Source organism: Castor canadensis, chromosome 11 (assembly GCF_047511655.1).
Source record: "Castor canadensis chromosome 11, mCasCan1.hap1v2, whole genome shotgun sequence".
Taxonomy (NCBI): Eukaryota; Metazoa; Chordata; class Mammalia; order Rodentia; family Castoridae; genus Castor; species Castor canadensis.
The window spans coordinates 45,857,051-45,881,294 of record NC_133396.1 but is presented as its reverse complement, the minus strand read 5'-3'; the positions used below and the strand labels follow the sequence as shown (position 1 = coordinate 45,881,294).

Below are 24,244 nucleotides of genomic sequence, written 5' to 3'. Positions count from 1 at the left end.
GTGACGTCACTAGCCATCGACGGCGCGCTTTCGTGACGCAGCGAAGATGGCGGTGGTGGCAAAGGGCATGTGGTGTACTATGAGACCGCTGCTGCCGGTGGTCCAGATTTGGGACCTGGACGCACGGCGCTGGGTCCGGACATTGCGGCGGAGCCCAGTAAAAGTGGTGTTTCCATCCGGGCAGGTGGTGGAACGGAAGCGTCCTCCCGAGAAGCAACTCCGCAAGGCGGCGTCTGAGGCCAGTAGCCTGGCGCAGAGACAGAAACCACCGCATCAGACGGCTCCATCCCAGACCCCTAGCACCTGGGAAGAGGCAGGGCTTCGCTACGATAAGGCTTTTCCTGGGGACAGGAGACTGAGGTGATGTTCCGAAGCTTGTCTACTATTCGCACTTCTCTTCCTGCCTCAGCAGGACCTTAACCTCCCCCGATGGAGTTCTTCCAATACAACGCCGCTGTTCCTTAATTATTTTTATTTTGCAGAATAAGTGTCTTTGGAATTTGTTTCTGCCTCTGCGAAGCTCTTTGAGTCAGTTAGAGCTAGATTTGTCTCAGTGACAAGTATTTTGGTATTCACCCATTTTTTTGTTTCCATCCACAGCAGTGTAATGACAATCGTTAAGTCCAGGCCATTTCGGGAAAAGCAAGGGAAGATCCTGCTGGAAGGTCGCAGGCTGATTGCAGATGCTCTCAAGGCCGGGGCTGTGCCAAAAGTTTTTTTCTTTAGCCGTCTGGAATACATAAAGGAGTTGCCCGTCGATAAGCTGAAAGGTGTCAGCCTCATTAAGGTGAAATTTGAGGATATCAAGGATTGGTCCGATCTAGTAGCGCCACAAGGAATAATGGGTCAGTGGTTATATTATTGTGTCAGTAGGTGAAGAGACCTAGAATTTTTTGTTCATACTTGACTTAAGGCAACACAATTTATATAAACAAAACTCAAAATGTTACTGTCTAATCTTAACACATCCATAGAAATACAGTACTCAAGCCTGTGCATCATATGGTATTTCCAGTGGAAACTGAAGCCAGTATTGTGGCTCTTCATAATCTCTAGAAAGAGCCACTGTCCTTCAGACTTTGTGTTTTTTAGGTCATTTCTTTAATGTCAATAAAAATTAAGAAAATTTTACTGAAAGGATTGGCTCTCCATTCCCACAAAACTTCTGCCAATATGGTGATAACTGTGCCTCTTTAACCCCGTTATTCCAGAAGCACAAATAGAGTCTAAAGAGTGAGAACTGTTGCAGTTTATTGCCCCCGGGACAATTGGGAGTCTTTCTTCATATGGTTGAATTTAACGTGTAAGGACATGGATCCCCATGACTCACTGGGTAAGAGACAAGATAGTTTCCTAGAACCTCTTCTCCCAACAGATGACTGCACAGTTCAAGGATGGAATCACAACAGTGAGCCCCCAACAGGGAATGCACATGGTATAACTGGTAGGGTGAACCTCTAAGGCTATCTTAATTTTGTTTAAAAAAAGTTTGTCCCCTTTTTCCAAAATACTTTCCCTGAAACTTTGCAAGCTGGAGAGTACAAGGTAGAGATTATTAAGTAAGGAGAAATTTTTTCATTAAGAAAGTCACTTTGGGTTTTCACTTTTCCAGGTACTTCCAAGTCTTTGTATTCCTTTGTATTAGACTGAGAATAGAGAGATGATGAGGTAAATACAACTGTGCTTGGTCTAAAACTGCCAAGCTTGTGGACCTTCAGCATGCGGACTGAAGAGACTCAGTTCCTTATTACTCAGATGAAGGCCCCTTCATTCTGTGGCCTTTCAGAGTATGTCCCACAGATGTTGCTTCTGGGCTGGGGTATTTGAAAAAGGAGACATTACTTTAATACATTTGAGTTTTTGAATTCAGATTCTTTTTCCTAGGAATATATGCTTAATTTTAAAATGAGCAGTAAAGGAGATGATATTTCTTAAGTCAGAATATAGATGACTGATGATTGCTGTTTAAATATTTAAATTAAGCCAACAAATTATTTAAGCAGCAGCAACAACAAACCCACCCAGTGAGAAAACGGAGCAGTGACAATTCAGAGAAAACAAAAATGAAGGAACTAACAGAAGAGGGTCACAGATGCTCAGTTGTCTTGAAAAGATGTTCAGCTTCCCTAGTAATCAGGGAAAATACAAATTTTTCTCCATCAAAATGGCAAAAATTGAAACAAATAAATATACCCTCTGTTGACAAAGGGTTTGAGCTGAGAAACAGGCATTTGTGTATTCAGCTGTGAATGAACCATAATGAATTTTGGTGCCATTTGTTAAGTGCGCACACTGTTTATCCATTTCACTTACAGGTATTTATCCTAGAGAAGTTTTCAGACATAAGCATAGAGTCCTATAGGGATATTCATTGTAGCACTGTTTTTAATAGGGACCTTTGAACTGTCAGTGGTGAAAGAGATAACATGTAGCAGTTAGAAGAATAAGGTAGCTCCAAATGTACTAACATGCTAAAGTTTTTCATCACACTTTATTGAGCAAAATAAGTACATTATAGAACAATATAAAGGTTTTGTTGTGGTTGCAGTGCTAGGATTGCGAACCTAGGACCTTGAACATGCTAGGCAAGCATTCTCCCACTGAGCTATATCCCTAGCCTTTAGTTTTTTGAGACAGTCTCGCTTTGTAGCCCAAGTGGCCTCAAGCTCATGAGCCTCTTGCCTTAGCTTCCAGAGCATTAGAATTAACAGATATGCACTACCATGCCCAGCAGAGTGGTTTTTGTTTGTTTTTTAATGTTGAAAAAGCACTGTATTTGGGTAGATGTACCTATATGTAGGTAAATGCATGAAGTTCTGAAAGGATACTCTACAAGATGGGAAGCAGACGGGGCACTGGTAGGATTTTATGTTGTTTGATTTTTTTCAATCAGAAAGTATTCATATATATCCTGTGGTTGCAGGGGTTCATGCCAGTAATCCCAGCTATACTGAAGGTGAAGATAGGGAAGGATCGAGCTTCAAGGCCAACCTGGCAAAAAGTTATCAAGATCTCCCCTATATCAATCAATAACCTGGGTATGGTCATGCACAGCTGTGATTCCAGCCATGGGTCTGAGGCTGGCCCCCGGGGCAAAAACTTGAGACCCTACCTAAATAATAATAATTTTAAAAAAGGGTTAAGGGTGTGGCTCAAGTGATAGAGCACCTGCCTAGCAAGCATGAGGTCCTGAGTTCAAACCCCAGTATCACCAAAAAAAAAAACCTATGAAGAATTAAGTAGATGAAAAGTCAGACTTATTCCTAATGTCCACAAAAGACAAATGAACCTTCTGGGTTGTTTCCACAGGGATTTTTGCCAAACCTGACCATGTTAGGATGACATATCCAGAGACTCAGCTTCACCATTCCCTGCCCTTATTGTTGATTTGTGACAATCTCCGTGACCCTGGGAACCTGGGAACAATTTTGAGATCTGCAGCTGGAGCAGGCTGCAGCAAAGTATTACTCACCAAAGGTAAGAGCACTTATTACCAGTTGGATTGGCTGGCCATTTCTATGTAAGCTAGAGGGCTGAGCAGTCATGTACAGCTGAATGTTGAATCTGTCCTTTGTAGCTATTTGTCCATAGTAATATGCTGAATGTGAGTTCCCTTGTGTAAAGTGGAAATAGAATCTTCTTCATAGGGTTATTTTGAGATTTACTTAGATGATGCAAATAAAGTACTTTGTACCATGCCTGGCACAGTAAGTACTGCAATTGATTATCTTTTAAAAATATTTTGAGACTTAGTAGGTCATTAAAGAACTTTAAATCAGTCAGGGTAAAGAAATAGATGCCAGTTTTTTGTGATGTTTTTATTAGCATATATAATTGTATAGATGCCCATTTTAACACTTGGTTTCAGGTCCTATATTTAATGATCTTGAGTTCCCAGGTTGTTAGGTATATGAGACCTTCCTAACCTTTGAGTTCTGAATCCTATGAAATTTGCTGTCACCAGATAGTGGTTATGCCATTGTGGTACATTTCTCTTAGCCTTAGGGAAATGTAGTCACATAAGCCACACACAAATTAGCCTCATTACATTTCTGTCTCTTCTCCCCAGAAGCAGGGATTAATAGGCTTGGTTCTACATAGACTTGCCAAACAGTTGGGGCATGCCTAAAATGCCTGTTACACCTTGGGAGTGGAGGGGAGGGAGAGTGGCATTCATCAGAAACACCCAAGCTACTATTAAATATAAATTAATAGTGGCAGCTGTTGCTGAGACTTGCCTAAATTGCTCCTTCCAGCTCTTCCTGGAAATGCCCTGTTGGAGTAGTTCTCTCCTGGCATGAGATCCAGGTGCTGGGATTCCACTATCACTGTCCCACTTACTCCATTGTTGAGTGCTCTGATAACAACTGTAGTTTTGGAAATGTGTTTGTGTAATGCTAGCAGTGTGATTTTCACTTGATATTGGCAACTGGCCTAAAAGAAGTAAGAAAAAGACTAAGAAACATTTGATGTGGTGTCTAGTGTCAAGGACATGAGGAGAGAAGTCTTACCTTTTCCTTACTCCCTGCTAGGCAAAAGGGATAGACTAGACAGCTCCTCTCACAAATCTGGGCCCATCTTTTTGTCCCTTTCCCTCCTCTCTTGGCCTGTAGTCCAGCTCCCAACTCCCTCTGCATGGGAAAGCAGATGGTGGAGATATGTGTGGGCACTCCATGTCTTAATTTCCTTTTTAAGTCTGGTTTGCCTAGTTAATCTATCCTAGGTTTGATGGTTATCCTAAGATAACTTGTCACAGGGAGACTTGTGCTGGGGGTGGATAGCAGGTATGCAAGGCAGTCATGGTATGGTACCCTGTTTGTACCATCTCTCCCAGCTTGCCCATGGTGAGAGTAGACACTGGGAAAGGTCAAGTGTCTGCCATGTGGCCAGTGCATAGGAGCAGTTTAGGCCTAGATATGACTGCACACAAGAGTAGGTTTATCTGGCCTTAACTGCCATGTGAAAGAGGGACTGTAGGAGCGACAGGGCCACTGCCTGGGTTTGGGCTCCTAATTCCCCCTGGGTTGCTGCACTTGCTTTCTACCTGATATCCCCATTTCTAGTGTGGGGAAATCTCTGCTCCAGTCCAGATTGAACCTTGAAGCCATGTGGGTCTAAAATATGAGTCACGTTCCCTCAGTTTTGCTTAAAAATCCTTTGGCGATGTTACAGTTTCTGATAAAATCCCATACTCCTCAGTTTAGTGTATTCAACCTCCTTTACGTTGCTTACTGCCTGCCTCCCATTTCCTCTCCCACCACACCCCCAACCCTACCCACCTGCTTGCAGTTCTTAGACTGTGGTTCTCTGAAAGGCCTGGGCCTTTCTCTGACAAGATCCTTTTATCCTCCAGGAGCCACCTCAGGGTCACCGTCTTTAGGAAGTTTGGTATTTTTCCTCAAACGTCCGCTTTGCACAAGGACTTTCTTTTAGTCTGTTTGTACTTCTTTTACATCATTTATCACTAATAGTGTAATCATCTGAGTAAATATTGTCCCAGACCAGCACCTATTCTACTCTGAGAAGTTGGGGGTATTGTTTTAATTCCCATTGCATCCCCTCTACAATGTCTGGTGCTTAAGTAAGGACAGTGTTGACAGAATGAAATTGTTTTTAGCACTAGCAGGGAGCAATCCTTTGCTGGACACAGAGAGGCTGTGGAAGGTCCCAGCTCTAAAGAGAACTTTAATGGGAAAACTTTTGCTTCATCTCCTGGTCTGGAATTAATTTGATTTATTCTTATGGCTCTTCAGTCTGGGAAGGCATATAAAATCGTGATTGTATCCTCTCTATTTTTTAGGCTGTGTGGATGCCTGGGAGCCCAAAGTGCTACGGGCAGGCATGGGAGCACATTTCCAGGTGCCCATTATCAACAATCTGGAATGGGAAACAGTGCCCAATTACTTGCCCCCTGATACCCGGGTCTACGTAGCAGACAACTGTGGCCTCTATGCTCAGGCCCAGATGTCTAATAAAGCCAGTGACCAAGGCTGGGTGTGTGATCGGCGATTCCTGAAGTTTCACAAGTTTGAAGAAGAGGAGGAGGATTGTGTAGACATCAGAACTGGTAAAGACTGGTTCCCTGAACTTGAAGTCCAGAGTTACGACTTGGACTGGACAGAGGCACCAGCAGCTGTGGTGATTGGTGGGGAGACCCATGGCGTGAGCCTGGAGTCCCTGCAGTTGGCTGAGAATACTGGGGGCAAGAGGCTGCTGATTCCTGTTGTGCCTGGTGTGGACAGCCTGAACTCAGCCATGGCTGCAAGCATCTTGCTTTTTGAAGGGAAAAGGCAGCTGCGGGTAAGGGTGGAACACTTAAGCAGAGACAGGAATTAACACTGGGGGATGACACAGAAGTTCTCAGGTGGAGGATTCCTGCAACTCCTCCTATCTTGTACATTGTTAGGAGGCTGGCAGAATAGGAAACTGGCTTCCTGTGCCACACAGGACAGAGGAGGTAGGCATTGGTTATTGGGAAAATGAGAATTTCTGCTTTTCCTCATAAACAACAAAGGTCAAAATTCTTGTGATCTCTTATCTTTCCATCAGTTCTTAGAATATATCTCTTTTTCTTTTTTCTCTGTTTGTGATAACACAAATTAGGTGATCACACCGCTCTGTATATATAATTTTCAAATACTGTCTATTAGAGCTAGGAATGTGGCTCAGTGCTAGAGCTCTTGTCACTATCTGTGAGTCCCTGGGTTCCGTCCCCAGCACTGGAGGAAAAAACTGTTCCCTGAGGATCATTTTCTTGCCCAGAAAGTTCCTGAAGGCATCAGTCTTAGAGATGAGCATCCTTGGATTAGTGGTAGGTGTTTTGCATCATTAAGCACTGGTTACAGGTCATGCCAAGTCACCATGTCTGATCACTGGCCAATGGAAAATAAACTGTGAAGTATAGAATTGGCAGATTATATTGAACAGTTTTATTTAAATGCAGTCAGATATTAATAACCCGGGTGGATGAGTGCCAGAGATTGTGGAATTCATTAGCCACCTGTTCTTTGGCCTTGGATGTGTTGTCTCTGGGGCAGTTTGTTCAGCCCTTCACTTTTGCAGCCCCTGTTTATGTATATCCCCCCTTTGCAGATGAACAGTAGAAACAGTTAATTCATCAAGTGGTGTCCTACCTTCTTAGCACCTCTGCAAATATCTTTTTGAGGACTCTACAGAAAAAGGAAGAAACTTGAGTTTTCATATCTGCAGCTTAACGATGCATCTGTCAGAAGAATGTCACCCTTTTTATCAGCTCCCTGTTATTAGGTCCTAGTTTATGTAACACTTGATTAAATTGCTCAGGAAAATGCCAGTATTCCTAGATGATGTGTGAACACAGGTCTCCTGTGAGGTTAGTGTGGCTACTTACAGAACTATGCAGCACTCTCAACCCCCCAGGGGACCAGGGCAAGCTAGATCCTTACCTGCCAGGTGCTGGCCAGGATATAGTCGGAGGCAAAGGCAAATGCGGAGTGTGACCACTGTCTGCAAGTAAGTGTGGGAAGTGGTGGTTGCACTGGAATATAGGAATTGTTCCACACTCTGCTTTTATAACCACAGAGAAGAGGGCTAGAGCTGAGGATGATGAGAGTGTGGCTGTACAGTCTCCTTATTACATAGAGTCCAGTGGTGATTTGGATTCCTTGGGATCCCTTTAGCTGTGCATTCAGGGAAGTTGAGTGAGTTGCCGGTGCGTGGAAGAGAAACCACAGGCTGCCCCCTTCCCATTCTGCTCCCCCGGCTCCCTAGTAAAACTTCCTTTTGGGAGAACCAAATGGGCAAACATACTCCATGCCCCAAGTGGCAGGTGGCATTTGTTTGTCGTGTTTGAGGGGTTAGCTGTGTCATCCCAGGCTGACCAGCCTGAGCTACAACTTGGGTGTCCTGCTCTGGTCTAGCCCAGTCTAGGACTCTGCAAAAATGGTCTATGCAGGTGGCCCACAGATTCTTGCCACCCTCCATCCTCTGTTAGCTTTTAGAAAGTAGAAGAACTCAAAGTCTTTTACTTTACTGTTATCCACAAAGCCTGGAGCACCATCTGCAAATGTGACAGGAGCTGAAAAGGACTGCAGTGACTGTCACAGCAGGCTGGAAGGCAGCCCAGAGAATTCACAACTTTCACATCTGCTGACATTTAGTCTCCCCCTCAACACCTTAGAAAAGTGCTAAAGAAACAAGTCCCTAAAAGGAAGTCCGTGTCTTTCCATCATGAAACCAACTTCATGTAATTTGTGTCCCTGAACTGTGTTCCCACGGGTTTTGTTACAGAATAAAAATCAATGAAAAGCTAAGCACTGGTGGTTCACACCTATAATCCTACCTACTCAGGAGGCAGAGATCAGGAGGATCATGGTTCAAAGCCAGCCCTGGACAAATAGTTCATTAGATGCTATGTTGGCTGAAGTGGAGAGCACCTGCCTAGCATTCATGAGACCCTGAGTTCAAACTCCAGTACCGCCAAAAAATAGATCAAAAAGTCAATGAATAAACAAATCGTACACTTTATCCTGGAGAAAAACAGCAATGTAAAAACACTGGCAAACAACTAAGCTCATTCTATAATCCTGGCTGTAAGAGGTAAACAGTTTCCATGCCATTCTCTGTATAGCCAGTGCCTCCTACACAATGTGAGCTCTTTTGTATATCCAGATTATTCTGGGGTAGATGGAAGAGTGGCAGGGACAAATCATCCTTTTAAATGACTTGGAGCAAGTGGTGCTAAGTTCTTTCTGAATGAGATTGCAAAATCAATATCGTGAATTCTAAATTTTGAGGCCAACATTTGTTCTGTCACCATTTCCCCAGTAACTAGGAATAAAACAGTATTATATGACAAAAACACTGCTTGGCTGAAAGAAATGTAGAAATACTGGAAAGCACCCTGCTGTTGTGTTGAGGCCCAGGTATAGCAGTCTCTTCGGCCACAAGGTGGCAGACAAAGCCTCAGAATCCGCTCTCCAAGTTGAAGGCAGTCAGGAGTTTTCCTGGGTTTAAGTTGTTTCAAAGAGAAAAAGAGGGCTCAGGTGGTAGCATGCCTGCCTAGCAGATGCGAGGCCCTAAGTCAAACTTCAGTACCACAAAAAGAAAAAAAAAAAAAACAACAGAAAAAGTGGGCTGGGGGTAAGGATAGAGTCAAGTCTTCTGCCAAAGAGCATTTTCCAAGCTTGGGTCTCATAATATCGGCAGAATTAAGAGTCAGAGTCAGGACACTAGACCAAAAATGAGAGAAGAGACAGAAATGGGAAGAGGCAAAACAAGTGCCACTTCCCTGTAACAAGCCTCTGAGAGAACAGCTCTGGGTAGATGCTGATGTCCCAATGTGAGCGCACACATAGTCCTTCAGTTAGTGCAGGGCAGGGAGAGTGGATTCCCACCTCCACCCCCAGCTCCTGGTGAAAATTCAAGTCACCACAGGGAAACATCTCTGGACCTTTCAACACGTGCCCCAGGGATCATAGCACTCCAGTGTTACTTTCATCCAAGCAGAGCTGCATCTAGCTCCCCTGTTGTCACCCCCAGCACTCCACAGACTACCATTCAGGGGCCCCTAGCTAGTGCTGAAGATCACCAGTTGCTCAGGGTCCAGGGCTCTCCTTTGCCCAGCTGCTCAGTGGAGCAACTCCACTTACGCTCACCTTGTTTTTTCAAGAAAGCACTCATGCTTTGCCACTTTGAAATTCCCATATCTTACTTCCTCCATGCATGCACCAATGCAATAAACTAGACACCAACTTAGTGGAGGAACCAAGTCTCTGAACACAGGAAGCATGTTATACCTGAACAGCTAAGATCCCCACCACAAGCCAAGTCCTCACTGGAAACCTCAGGGAGCATTTGAAACCTGACAGATGGACTAGAGGTGTGGCTCAAGTGGTAGAGTACCTGCTTTGCAAGTATGAAGCCCTGAGTTCAAACCCCAGTACCACAAACAAAAAAAAAAAAGAAAAAAGGGCTGGTGATACGGCTCAAGGTGTAGGCCCTGGGTTCAAACCTCAGTACCACACACACACAAATCCAACAGACAAGTATGGTTGAGAACTTGAATGTGTTCTGGATGGGATTGGTTCTGCGCTAACGCCCAATCCTGGGATTTCTTGGTTCAGCTGAAGCCAGCTCTTCGAAGGTTTGTCGGCAATGCTGCAACTTCCTCAAAATGAAAGGCGAGAACAGATGTGGAAGAGAAAGAGTGGTGGCTGTAGCCAGATCTGGTCTCAGGCTCTCTTGCTCTACAGGGGTGGGATGGGAAAGGAGGCACACATTCATTACAAGCTTGGTGGGGGCACTTGATTGATTGGGACCTCTGCATCGTCTTACAGCTACGAGAGACTGAATTTTTTTGGCTGTAGGTCCTAAGATCATGTCTCCTAGTGTCTTAGTTCTAGTTCACCTGATGGTCCTCTGTATGAGATACGAGCACCCAGGAATCAAGACTTGAGACTACTGCCGCCAGCTTGGGGTTGCGTGTCGGTCTGTAGAGATGTTGGCTCCATGAGTTGGCACTGTATTTAATGGAAACCAAACTGTCCCTCAGAATGAGTTCCACCCACACCTACTGACACATTTCCTGCCCTGGGAAGTAATCCAAAACACAGGGGTAAGCCACATGTATACCTTGAAAAAGGGAGTATACCTACTTCATCCTTTCATGGGTGAGGTGTGCCTAGGACATCATTATGCTCTATTTCTCTCAGTAGGAGAAATCCCACAAACGAAGCAGAACCAAAATGCAGTGCTACAGACAGACTTTTGTTTCTGGAAACTCTTTCATCACCACACATGCTTATCAGCCATAGCCACCAATATCAAGCTTGCAGTCAATAGCCATGTGATTTGTCCCCAAGAATCTTTCCTGCTTGGAGGAAACGGCATGCTCTTGTCCCTGTTGACATTGGCAATGAGGGATGTAGGTAAGGTGCTCACTTTAATACAACCATTTCAGGACAAGCTTGAAAGATCCTCATAGGCTCAGCGCCCTCAGGTCAGTCCTTGGCTCTTAAGGCTGTACCCAGAGGAGCTAGAGGGGGCACCCCTGAACTTCTGCTATCCCTGTGTATTGCCAACTCCAAGGTCTGTACCACTGTGGCATTCCAGGGCTGTTGGGCAAGCATGGGCCTGTTCAGACTGGCCAGAGAACTAGCACTGTATACAGAGTATGTCTGCCCTGCATGACTGGAACAGTGCGGGGCAGAAGCTCACTCAGGCTCTTCCCAGTACAGGGGTTTCTCTCTATGCTAACCAATGCAGCAGCATGTTAGGTCCCACAGCCTGGTCCAGGGCTGTCTCCTGCAGTCTGTCTCATTGCTGGATTCGGTTTGCATCCCTGAGCACGGCAGCAGGAGGGGGAACAGCTTTTTAGGGTCTTTAATTAGGCAACAGGAAAAAACAAAGTCTGGCTGAAAATTACCACTTGAAGCTCAACTGATGCAAAAAAGCAACGTTGGATTCCTGTGCTGGAATAAGTGACAGCCACTGATTGCATGGACAAGTGGTGGGAAGGAGGAGCAACAGCAGCATACACCCGACTTCTGGAGAGGAAGCTGATCACCATGCATCTCAATCACATGCACGGGTATTTTGGTTTGGTTTGCATAGTGGTAAGCATGGCATCCCCAACTTTGTCATGACAGAGAGACCCATGTGTGCTTCCCCGTGTTTCTGATGAAGCCTTCTCCAGGTTCAGTGCTGGAAGGAGGGAAAGAGCAAGAATGTCCATAGCAATTCCATAATCTGGAAATTCACCCTCCATCCAGTGCCAAGTCAAACTAGGAGATGTGGCCAGAGCTCCACAAGGGATCTGTGTCTGGCACAAGTAAACACGTTTCCTGCCTTCTGGAAACCAAGAAGATTTGACAGATGGCCCTATTTTTGTTTTGTTTTTCTTTTTTTTCCCTTTCAGTGCTGGGGATTGAACCCAGGGCCTTGTACATGCTGGGCAAGCACTTTACCACTAAGCTCTGTCCCCAGCCCCAGTTCTTGAGATTTTTGAAAATTCTGGAACAAAACTCCCAGAGGTTCTCTATGTCCTACTTTCCCACACTGCCCACCCCCAGTAAAGCATTCACGGGGAAAAGATTGTTGTTATTAAAGACAGGAAAGGCCAAGTGGGTGATAATGTCCAGAGATGCCTGCTTTATTTCTTTCTAGATGATTGTATTTCAGGTTGGCAACATCAAATAGGCTAATTACCAACTAATTTTGTACCTCTGAACTACAAATCAACAATCCAATTCAGCAAGGAATAACAGTGTCAACAGCTTATTGGGAAGAGCTGGGTTTTCCTAATAAATGGTTTTGGTTGGCAGAGCACTGAGTGGAGCTGAGGATAAGGCCTGGGATTGTTTAAAGCCCCTGACACCTGATTGAGACAGGCTAAACCTCTGCAAATCCCTAGACCAAAGCCCTTCACCCCAAATCCTAAGAATGTAGCTGGTGCTTCCCTTTTTGTGGTCACTTCAGTTCAAATAAGAGCCCAAGCTATCCAGGCCTAGCAAAGGAGATACAAAGCCTACTTGTAGTTGACATGCCCTCTGCCCTCACTTCTGCCCTTGGGCACAGCTCCTTCTGCAGGTTCTCAGGGAAAAGCTGGGCTCCTGTTAAATTCTTGTCATTTTTTAGTTCTGCTTTGGAAAAGAAAAAGAACAGGAGTAATGAAAGGGGGTGCAGGTGTCTCAGCAGAGGTCCAGTGGCCTCAGGCACAGGGCTGGCTGGGCATCACTCCTCTAGGAACCCAGGGCCAAGTTCTTGGGAAGATGTCCAAGGGGAAGAATTCAGTAACAAAATGCCAAGATACAGGAGCTGTCTGAGCAGGCAGAAACTTGGAGAAGGTCAAGAGCGAGGAAGAAAGAGATGAAAGAATGAAAAATTCTAATCACATGGGAGGAGCTTAATAAAAGTAAGCAATTACTATATGAACCATTTGCTTAGCTACTCATTTTTCTCACCACAACACCTTACATGCTTCCTTTTAGATTTGGAGGTTCCCCTGTCCCAGAACCCACTGACAAGCTGCTGTTTTTCCCTCAGACCAAGAAAGACCACGTCCACCTGCATGTATACATGATACCAAGCAGTTCCTTTCTAGCTGCTTTGGGCTCTGGGTGTGTGTGCTGACCCAATAGGCAGAGCCAGAGCCCCAGTCCACCATTCCTGCTTGCTTACTCTGCAGAAGAACACCCTGGCAGGTCCTTCACCAGGAGCTAGTGACCTGGATCTGTGTGGCAGTCCCAGGTCTGGCTGGTTATGCCATCCCCATGAATCCTAAGCAGTCCACAAACAGTGGGTTCTGCTGCTGCTGTGAGGAGGCGCACCCTCGGGTGCTAGCTGAGGAGTGAACGCAGAAACAAGGCACTGCAGAGAGGCTGGACACGCTGGAAAAGTCCAAGGGCTGGGGGGAGTAGGGGAAGAGGAGAAAACAGTCTTAAATACTGTCTCCGGAGGCTGGAGCCCCACTAGATGGGCTCTGGTTTGAGCTTTTCTGCTAGGAAGTCGTTCACAAAGGCCTCCACAACAGCAGGGGTGATCTCCTCCACATCCATCACATACTTGGCTCGGGCCGACATGTCCAGAATGGTGAGCAGGGGGGCAGCTTCAGGCAGGTTGGTGTAATCTCGCAGGGAGTCAGTCATGTCATCCTGGAAGTCACCAGAGAGGGAAAAAAATAGTAAGTTTTAAAAAAGAGAGTGTCTCTGGGCCCAGCCTCTCCAGGCAGCCCAGAAGAGGGACAGCGCTTTCATCCTGAAGGAGAGATGAGCTGTTAGCAAGGGGAGGAGGCTGCTTCATAAATTTCCCTCTGCATCCCCAAACCACCAGGCACGTCATCTTTCTTTATTAGCATGAAGGCAGCTTTAACATGCTCTCTGCTTCTTAAAAATGTGATGTCCTTTGATTACTTATTTTTCCAGTCAGCTCTCCATTATTTGCAGTCCTGCTGTGGATTATCTGAGGCCAATTTGGACTATAACTCTGAGGTGTTTTTAAACAGAAATAATTCACTGTCTCCCACATCCCAAATTCAAGGAAGGCAGGAGGTTCCAGTCAGACCTGGCTGCTTAAGCACCATCAATGTCCACACTGGTTTGCTGCATTTGTCTGAGAGGAAGCTGCCACATTCCCACGAGTTCCTAGCAGCTGTCCAGGTGAAATTCCCTTATGTCAGACGTTGCCTTATGCAAACACAGAGGCAAACCCAAACTGAAATACAAGGAAGAGCTTTTGTCAGAGAGCAAGGATTCAAGGTTCCCTTTCATACTATTGACCTTCATTTTGCAGATAACAGAAGATGCACTTTACAAATCCATCCTGGGGTTATTTCACTATAAAATTCACAATATTTAAACCCAATGAAAAAACTTGAGTCACCCTGCAGAAAAAGGGCCAGGTTATTCCTGTTTTTAAATGGGAGTGAGCAGGAGGCAGAATATTTACAGGTCACTAGTTTCTGAGACAAAAAAAAACATTACTTTCTCAAAAACCAAGGAAGACTGTTAGTGATGGTCTTTCTTCCTCCCCTCCCCCCCAAAAATAGCATGTCCTTCCCAGCAATGCTGGGTGCTTCAACATTGCTGGCACTTGATTCAGCCTCTCCACATGGATTAATAGAAGACCTTCATGGTAAATAGACACCTGGACAAATACTGGACCTCCCATTCCCATTAGGAGGCCAAGACCAAGCCAAACACTCTCCTGCCTTACCTCCCTGGCTTCCACTGGGAAACCACAGGGAGATGACTCTAATGTGCACTAAATGTTCACTAAGACTTCAACAGGATCAAGACAGAAAAAAGACATCTTCCTCACTCCTGGGCCAGAGTCCTGGGCTCAGTTCCCAGGCTCCAGCTCCCTGTGCCTGCCCCCTTTCTGTAGTGCTTGCTTCTGAGCATAGGGACAGAGACTGGACCAAGAAAACCACTAAGGCCAGGAGACTTGGTGAAGTGCACAGAAAGAACAGGCAGTCAAGTGGGGGGACTGAACAACAGAGGTGATTTTGTTCAGCTTTCTGGTCCAGGGAGCTCTCCTCCTGCCCCTGCCTGCCCTCCCTCTAAGCATGAGCAGGACCGTTTGTCAGAGCACAGAGACAGAAAATGGATGAGCACTGTTCCTGGAGTCATAGTGACCTCCCGCCAGCCCGTCTTTGCTACCTACTTTCTGTATGACTTTGACAATGTACTTTGTCCAGCCCAGGTTCCATCCCCTGCCAATGGATTTAACAAAGGCTCCACGCACATGGGGCCACTGTGAGGGTAAACCAGTGGCCAGCCCTCACCGCCCTGCCAGGAAGGGAGCCTCACTTTCCTCCTCTGTGAAGCTGGACAATGAGAGGTGAGGTACAAAGGAGAGGAGCAGGTGAAGCGCTTGGCTGGGTGCCTGGGATACAGAAAACCTGCAAATGTCTCTTTTCAGCTGTTTCTAAAGTCCCGCCCTGCCTGTGCTCAGCCCCTTCTGTTCTGCACCCATCTTTTTTTTTTTGGAACCATTCTCCAGAGGTTAGAGTTTTATAAATGCAGAGCAGCCCCGTGCGCTTTGTATGCAGCAGCTGGTGAGCCCCAGGCAGGGCCTGTGAACCCTCTTTGTTTCCCTCCACTCTGGGGCTGGGCAGGGCCACTGGAGTGGCCTGCAAGGGGCCTAGCAGGGCCACTAGGGGCAGCTACTGAGGAGGTGATGAATGGTGGCTCAGAGTCAGGCCTCTCCTGGGATCCAAACAGCGTGAAATGAGCATAGGCCCCCACCAACTGGAGGTACAGATGGGTGGATGAAGGGCAGGATTGGCCTCACAGTGTCTGTCAATGCTGGTGAGCATGCGTGGATGGAGGGGGCTTTTTGTGGGGAGTGAGAAGAGCACCTGCGCCACTGAATGTGGCCATCTTGCAGAACACAGGTGTCATGGTTGCAGGTCCTCAAACCTCAGGGTGATCAGTGACTGGTTCAGGGGGCTCCACTCAAGGACCCACCTTCTTACTCTGAGGTATGTCTCCAGCTTGGAGCACTCCACCAAAGGCCTTCCTGGGCCACAGCTTGGATGCAAAAGATTGGGAATGGCTGCAAATGCCAACCTCAGCATGCTCCCCAGGCTAGCTGGGTGACTGTAGGTGAGCTGTGACTCAAACCAGGATCCTTGTAATGGCTAAGACCACTTTTTGGGCTGGTGTAAAGGAACTAGCCAAGCTGGCATTTTGCAAAGAATAGGGGCCTGGCTCTGACCCAGCACTATAGGAATGAGGGTGAACCATGGATGTTTGTAACCGCCATTGTCCCCATTAGCTTGGATAGGCAATAGCCCTGGGGGACTGTCTTCCTATTCTGAGGCTCTGGGCCTCAGAAGGAAGGGAAGAAGGAGCTGCAGGGGTAGGAAATGGTTTACTATGACATGACTAATGACATACCTTTTCTTCCTCATATGTTTTTTTTTTTTTTGATCGGGTCTGGAGTTTGAACTCAGGGCTTTGTGCTTGCAAAGCAGGCACTTTACCACTTGAGCCATACCTCCAGCTCATTTTGCTCTAGTTATTTTGGAAATGGGGTCTTGCAAACTTTTTGCCCAGGCTGGCCTCGAACTGTGATACTCTGGATCTCAGCCTCCCAAGTAGCTAGGATTACAGGCCTGAGCCAGTGGTACCTGGCTACTTTCTTCATTTGTTGGTGACACAGTCAACTCAGACCCAGAGATCCCTTCTGACTTCCTTGAGGTCAGTAATACTCATGTCCTAAAAGTCCCCACCTGAGCCAGCCTCACTAGGGCCACCATACCCTCCTTCCACAACTCACCTCCCCGGCCACAAAGAACAAAAGTGGTGCCTCCTCCTCTTTGGCTTTGTACTTGGCAATGATTTTCTCAGCTATTGGCTGAATCAGCTGTTTGGCTGCCTCAGACTCTCCATCATCCTCAGAATCTGTGATGGGGAAAGAGAAAAAGACAAGCTGGATTGTCAGTAGTGGTACCCCCAAATGGGCCTGGGTCCTGGGCCTGAGCTGTGGAAATGCCCATCTGAGCAACCCCAGAATGGAAAAGAACTTCCTCTTAGGTAGGTCTAACTTCCTATGTGCACCAGAGTGTGTTGGCATACATGCACACATGTGTACACATGTCATATACCAGCAGTCAAGGAGCTCTCACAGCTTGCACAGTGCTTACCAGCACTGGGCTCTTACGAGGAATAACTTGACTCACTGAATTGTGCCAGTGTCCCTGGAAAACACCCTTTGTCACTGAACGCTTCACAAAGCCACCCTGGACAATGGGCTTTCCCCATAGCAGGACCTGAGGTCCCTGGTAGCTTTTCTCTCAATCACAGAATGAATAGCCATGACCTAGGACCTCTGGCTTATGGTGAAAATGGCAAAAGAACTGGCACTGAGAGGGTGAAGACTGTGGTCTGGTTAGCAGTGCTGATGCTGATGGGGGCACCACAGCTGCTGAAGTGCCACCTTCACAGCTGGCAGCCAGATCCCTGTAGGAGGGAGAAGGCTGTCTATGGAGAACACAGATTTCCAGATGGGAACAGCCACACATAGGGTCCCAGGCTTATGCTGCTTAAACCTGTAGCCAAGAGCCAGGACAACACTCCAAGTGACAAAAACAGGGGAGGGAACAGCAGGCTCCAGCAAAGAGAGATTCTACTCAGAAACACTGTAGCGCCCAAGAGCCTATAGTGCGCAGAGATCCCACACACTGGATCCCCATCTAATTCACTTTGTGATGGTACTCAACTTGCTTTGCCTCTCTGAGACACTGTTTCCACATTTCTGTAGATGGCCACAAGGTTCCTAATTGTCCCTGGGTTCAGAATTACTTCCCCATTGGCCTTAACAGGTAGCTGCATGAGTCCAAAGTCAGGCAAGGAAGATGTTCCAAGCCTCTCCACACTGGGCCTTTCTGCCCAAACCCAGCCCCAGCCCAGGCAGTTTGAAGAAGCATCCCCTGGGGTTTGCTTATCATCTTTCCTCTTGGGAACACCCAAACCATACCTCAGAGAATGGGGCAGGATGCTATACATATTCTCTGGCCCCTCTGAAGTGAGTATGGTGCATCTAACCCCTAGGTTTGAGTATAGCTGTTCAGCTAGAGGGGAGGGGAAGGCCAGGAAGCCCTTGCCCAGCAACTGCTCAGAATGCAAAAGCAATCTAGGCCATTCCCCCTGGACTGCAGGGGCCCTAGTGTAGAAGCATCAGGCTGAGCACAGCCACCCAACGGACAGGTGCAGTTGGCCGCTGAGTATGGAAGAGCCAGGGATGTGGCCAAGCCAGCTTTAGCAGCCCCTGGAGCAGTTCATCAAAAGCACAGGCAAGTGGCAGAAGCAGCCGGCTGAGCCTTGGCCTGAGGGGGCCCAGCCTCCCTGCAGCTGCTGTGTTAGCAGCGCCCAACCCTTTCCAACAATGGCTATGTTGGGGGTGGGGGTGGGGGGGCTGGGGCATCCTCCTGGCCTGACCTATTCTGCCCAGCTGGTAGCCAGGAGCAGTGAGGAAGGAGAGCAGAGCAGCAGCAGCATCTCCCAGACCACCTCCCACAGGGGGCAAGCCATGAATAAATCATGGGGGTCAAAAGCAAGGCTGCTAGGGAGATAAAGGCCCAGGCTCAGCACTGTTAGTGGCAGAAAGAGGCTGTAAAGACAGCAGCCATGAGGTCCATCCTAGCTGCCCCCAGCGGAGACCCAATGAGCTCCATACCTACAAACAGGACGAGGCAGGGGCCCTCATTGAGCTGTACGGCATTGGAGTCGGAGAGTTCCAGCACAGGCTTCGGGTGCCACGGGAACTCCCTGCATTCTTCATCATTGAGCACCTCCACCCGTCCTTGCCGCGTGATCACCTCCCCCTGTGGGTCCAGCACGATGAGCGTGGGGATCCCTGCAAGAGACAGAGCATTCACTTAGCCACCAGCCTGGGAGAAGCTGATCAGGGGACATACACAGACTCACCATTAAGAATCCAGGCCTGGAACTGGAAAGCCCCGGACTGAATCCAGGCTCAGCCACTGAATAGCTACAGAACTACCTTGTGTCTGTATGGGACCTCTCTGTAGAACCCTGAGCAAGTCACTTCACTGTTTTGGGCCTGAATGTCTTCAGCTGCAATGTGATGAAGGTGTCTGTCATTCCCACCTTTCCCACTCTGTGGTGAGCAATGAGCGCTGAGCACATGGGCTGGGGGTGGAGCTCAGCACTTGCCTAGCATGTGTGTTCCATCCCCCATACTGGAAAAAAAAAAAAAAAAGAGAGCTCAGGATCTTGGCCCAACAAAGCAGTGATCTCTGGTGGTGTCACAGGGAGATCCCAGATACAGACGATGTCCCCATCTGCAAGGAGTTTAAACCTATCACAATGGGCCACAACATACACAGACACTCCCACACTGCGTACTTGCTATAGACACACATACCGCATAGGCAACACATGCAAGCAGAGTCCTCAGAGTCCTGGGACAGGCACAAGGCGCACCACAATGAGCATGGAGGCAGGGGAGGGGCCTAGGGCAGGGCTGTGGCAACAGGAGTGGGGGAGGGGAGGAGACAGCTGGTCACTAGTGAGCAGCAGGTTGGTCTTGCCCTGAGCCCCAGCTTTTTAGCCAGGCTGCCTAGAGAGGCTCTAACTTCAAGAGGGGCAGTCCCCAGAGGGTATGGTACACGGGAGTCCAAGAAATACAGCAGAGCATGCCTGCAAACCACATGCACCCCAATCAGAAAGCCTCCAATGAAAAGCCCACCCTGGGCTTCATCTGGGCTTGCAACCTCCATACTCTTTGTATCTCACTCCCCATTGTTCCTTCTCTAGCCAGGGCTGCTCTCTACCAACCAGTCAGCCTCAGTCCTGCCCTTTGGGGACACTTGTCTCTCCACTGGCAGCCAGTCGCCTTCCTGCTAGAGCTATCTGGATGCCTCTCCTCTGGAGCAGACCAGAGCTTGAATTTTATATGAAAGCCAGAGTAATTTAATATTTATAGATTCCAAAGTATTCAGTCAGTAATTTGCTCCACTGACATTTTACTTCTCCATGGGGGGTGGGGGGAGGAACACCAAGGTACCAGAAATGTGGCCTTGGTACTTTGTAACCTGCCAGCAGGCATGTGGTGGTGGGCCTGTCTTCAAAAAGAATAAATGACTCCATTATGTTCACAGCTATTAGAAGAAGTGGCTGGACGTGTCAGGGAACAGGTCTCAAGAAACAGGCTCCTAAGGGCTGCCATTCCCGCCACATCACACACAGACACCTGCAGCCCACACTCCTCAGGAGCTTTTACGATGTGCTCACACTGAACAGGACTCTTGAGAAACTGTGTGTTGACAATGGGAGTCTGGGCGTTTCCACGTGGTCCTAAGGGCTGCCTATTCCCCCAGAGGCCTGAGAGCACATGGGGTGTGTCTCCATCCCTGGGGATCAAGGGCTGGACTTGAGTGGGTGGCCTGAATGGAGCCTGGGGCAGGAGACCACACGGGACCAGCCAAGGATAGAACTCTTTAATCAGAACTGGTGTTTCTGAGACTGGGCAATTATGAGCATTGGGGTAAACCAGAGCCTGCCCACTACTGTGGTTAGACTCAGCAGCAGGGTTGCTTGTAGCCTGGACTTGGGAGGCCAAGTTGGTCTGAGGAGGACAGGCAGGCACCGCACAGGAAAGGGAGACCGCCAGACAGCCCACTCCTGGGTCAGTGCCTGGGTATGGGGCCTTCTTTGGTACCATGGCTGCAACCTTCAAGATAATAATGCCTGTGGGGACCAGGACTGCAAAACATGGACACAGAACCTCCAGCTAGCTGCTGAGGACCCCCCCAGCTGATCCCACCAAGGAGTACTTCCTCTGGGCCTGAGTCTCTGCATCTCTTCCCCTCAGCATACAAAATCAAAATCCTCTCTTGTTTTTGGTGTCTTGAGCCCAAAGCCTATGTCTAAGGGTCCAAGACAGGTATACAGGGACAGTGTCAGGAGTATGACTGTGGTGCATAAATAGAAACTGACATTGTCAAATACCCACAGTCAGATCTGGACCCAGAGAAGCTCCCTGTTTGGAGCTGGTGCTTGGCTCCTTCCCTTCAGCTGACCTTGGGTTTGGGCCCTAGAAGTTGCTGTGTATCTGAGGGTTAGAGAAGGAGGTCTCATCTTTGTGGAGTGTCTACTCTATGCTGTACCACACAGAGGCTGTCTCACTTAATTGTCACAATAGGTAGCAGTGAGAAGCACCATTATCCTTGTCTGAGGGATGATCACATTGCCTGCCTAAAGTTACCCAGGCAGTTGGTAGTCAAGGTGGGATAGGCACTCTGGTTTGCCTGCTGCAACTGGCTGCTGCTTTCTGGCAGAGCACTGCCTTTGCAAGGACCCTCCTAGCACCTGGTTGGAGATTCGCTGAACCAGGGCGAGAGAGGGTCCCTACAGCAGCAGCTCCCTGCATTTGCCTCCCTACCTCTCCTGTTGGGTCATGTGGTCCCTGAAGCAGGTTCTTCAATGTTGAAGCTTCTTGAAAGAAAACAGGGGACAGCGGCAGGAAATTTACAGGCAACAACAAATTTCTAATCAACACCAGTAAACAAAACCTGCTCCCCACCCTCAAGGGGCTTCCTGCAGGGAATGAGAGGAGCAGCTCATCACTGTTTGGCTAGGACTTGCTGTCCCCCAGCTTGGATGGCTGGGATGGCTGGGGTCCAAGTCCAGCTGGGATGCTAAGGAAGGCCCAGGTAAGTCCTTAACTTCTTTTAGCCTCATCCTCATAGCTACCTAATGACAGTTTCCTATCTTATTTGGTATCAGGGAAGAATAAAGAAGATGTAAGTGTAAAAGTGTTTTTAGCAGAGTACTTGGTATATAGTAAGTGCTCTGTAAGTATTAGTATTATTACAAATCTATCCTTTTTTCTTTTTCTTTTTTTGCCCAGGTCCTCTCTAAACTGATGATGTAGCTCATAAGACAGAGAAACAGAGGACCAGGACCTTGTTCTAGTGAGAACAGAATCCTCAGGCTGAGCTGGAGGGCGTGAGTTAAAGAATAGAAGAGAGACAATGCAGAGGCTGCCAAGCATGGGGCTGGTGCTCTCTCACTCTCTCGCTTGCACACGCACTCTCACTTTCTCTCAATCCTCCCCTCCCCCCCCACTCCCCACCCCACCCTACCCCAGCCAGGATTGAACTCCGAGCCTCTGGCTTGCTAGGCAAGTACTCTCCCACCTAAGCCATACTCTCAGCCCTTTTGTTTTTACTTTGTTTTCCAGATAGGGTTTCACATTAGCTTTGCCTGGACTGGCTTTGTACTGAAATCTTCCTACCTCATCTCCTGAGTTGCTGCAACCACAGGAGTGTACCACCATCCCTGCCTTTTTTTTGGTGGGGGGGCATGGTTTGAACTTGGGGTTTCACTCTTGCAAAGCAAGTGCTCTAAGACTTGAGTCACACCTCCAGTGTGTTTTGCTCTAGTTACTTTGGAGATGGGGGGTCTCACAAACTATTTGTTTGGGCTGGCCTCAAACCAGGATCCTTCTGATCTCAGCCTCCCAAGTAGTTAGGATTACAAGTGTGAGCCACCAGTGCCCGACTCCTGCCTTATTTTTGAGATAGGGTCTCAATAACTCTGCCTAGGGTGGCTGTGAACCAAAATCCTCCTGTCACCATCTCCTGAGCAGTTGGGATTACAGGTGTGCATCACCAACTGTACTCTTTTACCAAGCTTCACTTTTGGGCTTACATCATGTATCCTATGTTCCCAGAGAGAGCTCAGCCCCAAATCCCCAGCTCTGAAGAGCTGGGCTGGAGCTTGAGCAGTATCTAAGAATCCCCAACTACAATTTCCCTCCAAAGTACAGAGGATTAAAAATGAGGTCTGTGAAGCCAGCTGCAAACTCCTTCCTCCTGGGAGAACCTATTTATGAGTATTTAGAACAATTTCAACATCATGCATACTGAAACTGTCCCACAGTTTTAATTTGGTTCTTTCTCTAATGCTAAGGAAATAGGATTTTGTGGTGGTGGAAGTTAGAGGTGGATGGCTAGGGCAAAGAAGCTGAAATTGTCCAGGATCCCAGAGAGAGGAGGAAGAAACTGGGAAAGGGTTGTGTTCAGTTTTTTGGATAGCACCCTGATATGAACAGGCTGGGAATAATTCCCCAAAGATCACTAGGAGTTGGAAGAAGAAAATGGAGGAAAAGCAGATCCTGGGACAGTCGTACAATGAAACACTTCCTAGCACTGAAAATAAATGAACTAGATAAAAATATCAACAAGGGTAAATCTTGAAAACATAACGATAAATGAGAAAAGTTACAAAATGGTATTGCAGCACGCTAGCATTTTAAGTATGCTTCTAAAAAACACACTGAGCAAAACTATATATTATTCATGGATTCCTATATATGCAGGAGAATGTGGAAATAGCTTATGAAGTTACACATTAAATGTATGGCAGTTCCCCTAGGGGAGAAGGAAGAGGGCAGGAGAGGAGCAGCCCCTCACCTCTGTCTTGATGCTTCCATTCATTTATATTTTTCTTTGTTTCATTTTTTTCAGGTGCTTGGGGTTGAACACAGGGTCTAATACCCATGTGATTATAGTTTAAACATCTGAGCAAAAATGTCCATTCTGACTGGCAGCTGTATGGGTACTTATTACATTATTCTGTTATTTCCTGTTTGTTTTTTTTTTTAATGTTCTCACAATTAAACATGACACACAAAGGAGAAGAGCAAGGCTGCTTGGCCTGGGAAACCAAGCTGCTCCCACCCTGCTCTTGCAGTGCCGCACAGCCCTTTGAATACCGAGATTTGTCTACAAAACCCACAATGGGCCACTTGCCCTCTACCAATTGAAAACTGTAACCTTCAAATGAGGCACTTTCATATCTACAGACTCTGATTCAAACTCATTTTTTAAAAGAGTCAAGGAAGAAGGCGAAGAAAGAGAAGAGAGAGGAGAAAGCAGGAAGCAGAATGGGGGAAAAGGGGAAGGGGAAAGGAAAGAGCGGAAGGAGAATGGAGCAAGAGGGAGAGAGAAACAGAAACTAGATGCTGGGACTGCACTGCACTGGACTCCACAGTGCACCCCCCAGCCACCAGGTCAAAACCACCAGCCTTCTGCCCTTCTGCCTGGGCTATTCCTTGGCTGGAGGCTACTCTCCTGTCCTGACAAGGCCACATCACTTCAGTCATGCACAGCCCTAAGTGTCTGCCTCCCAAAGGCTGGGGGCAGGGAAGAGGGAGGAGGAACAAAAGTTGCCAGGGCCCCTCACCCAACAGAGAAGGGCTCTAAGCTTCCCTGCAAAGAACACGGTGTTCT

The 24,244-nt window shown here is 47.5% G+C and overlaps 2 protein-coding genes across 4 annotated transcripts in view; one reads left to right on the top strand and one right to left on the bottom strand.

The window, feature by feature from the left end:
* Nucleotides 1–18: 18 nt before the first annotated feature.
* On the top strand, nt 19–12,569 carry Mrm3 (mitochondrial rRNA methyltransferase 3). Of its 3 annotated transcripts, XM_020157933.2 has the most exons (4): nt 19–360; nt 601–845; nt 3,310–3,477; nt 5,801–12,569. In XM_020157933.2, exons 1-4 carry the CDS (start codon nt 47–49, stop codon nt 6,334–6,336), a joined length of 1,263 nt encoding a protein of 420 aa, XP_020013522.2. In that variant the 5' UTR covers nt 19–46; the 3' UTR covers nt 6,337–12,569. The 3 variants fall into 3 exon arrangements, with proteins under 3 accessions (XP_020013522.2, XP_020013524.1, XP_020013523.1); XM_020157935.2 differs by lacking the exon at nt 19–360 and having other exon boundaries at nt 654–787; XM_020157934.2 differs by lacking the exons at nt 19–360; nt 601–845 and adding an exon at nt 857–1,333.
* Nucleotides 12,570–13,309: 740 nt separating this feature from the next.
* The window catches only part of Nxn (nucleoredoxin), a 131,176-nt gene continuing 120,241 nt past the window's right edge, over nt 13,310–24,244 (bottom strand). Inside the window, exons 6-8 of the mRNA XM_020157936.2 lie at nt 18,661–18,840; nt 16,762–16,886; nt 13,310–13,631 (exon numbers count right to left, since the gene is read on the bottom strand). Coding sequence (XP_020013525.1) covers nt 13,449–13,631; nt 16,762–16,886; nt 18,661–18,840 — 488 coding nt within the window. The 3' untranslated portion in view covers nt 13,310–13,448. The remainder of the gene's footprint in view (nt 13,632–16,761; nt 16,887–18,660; nt 18,841–24,244) is intronic.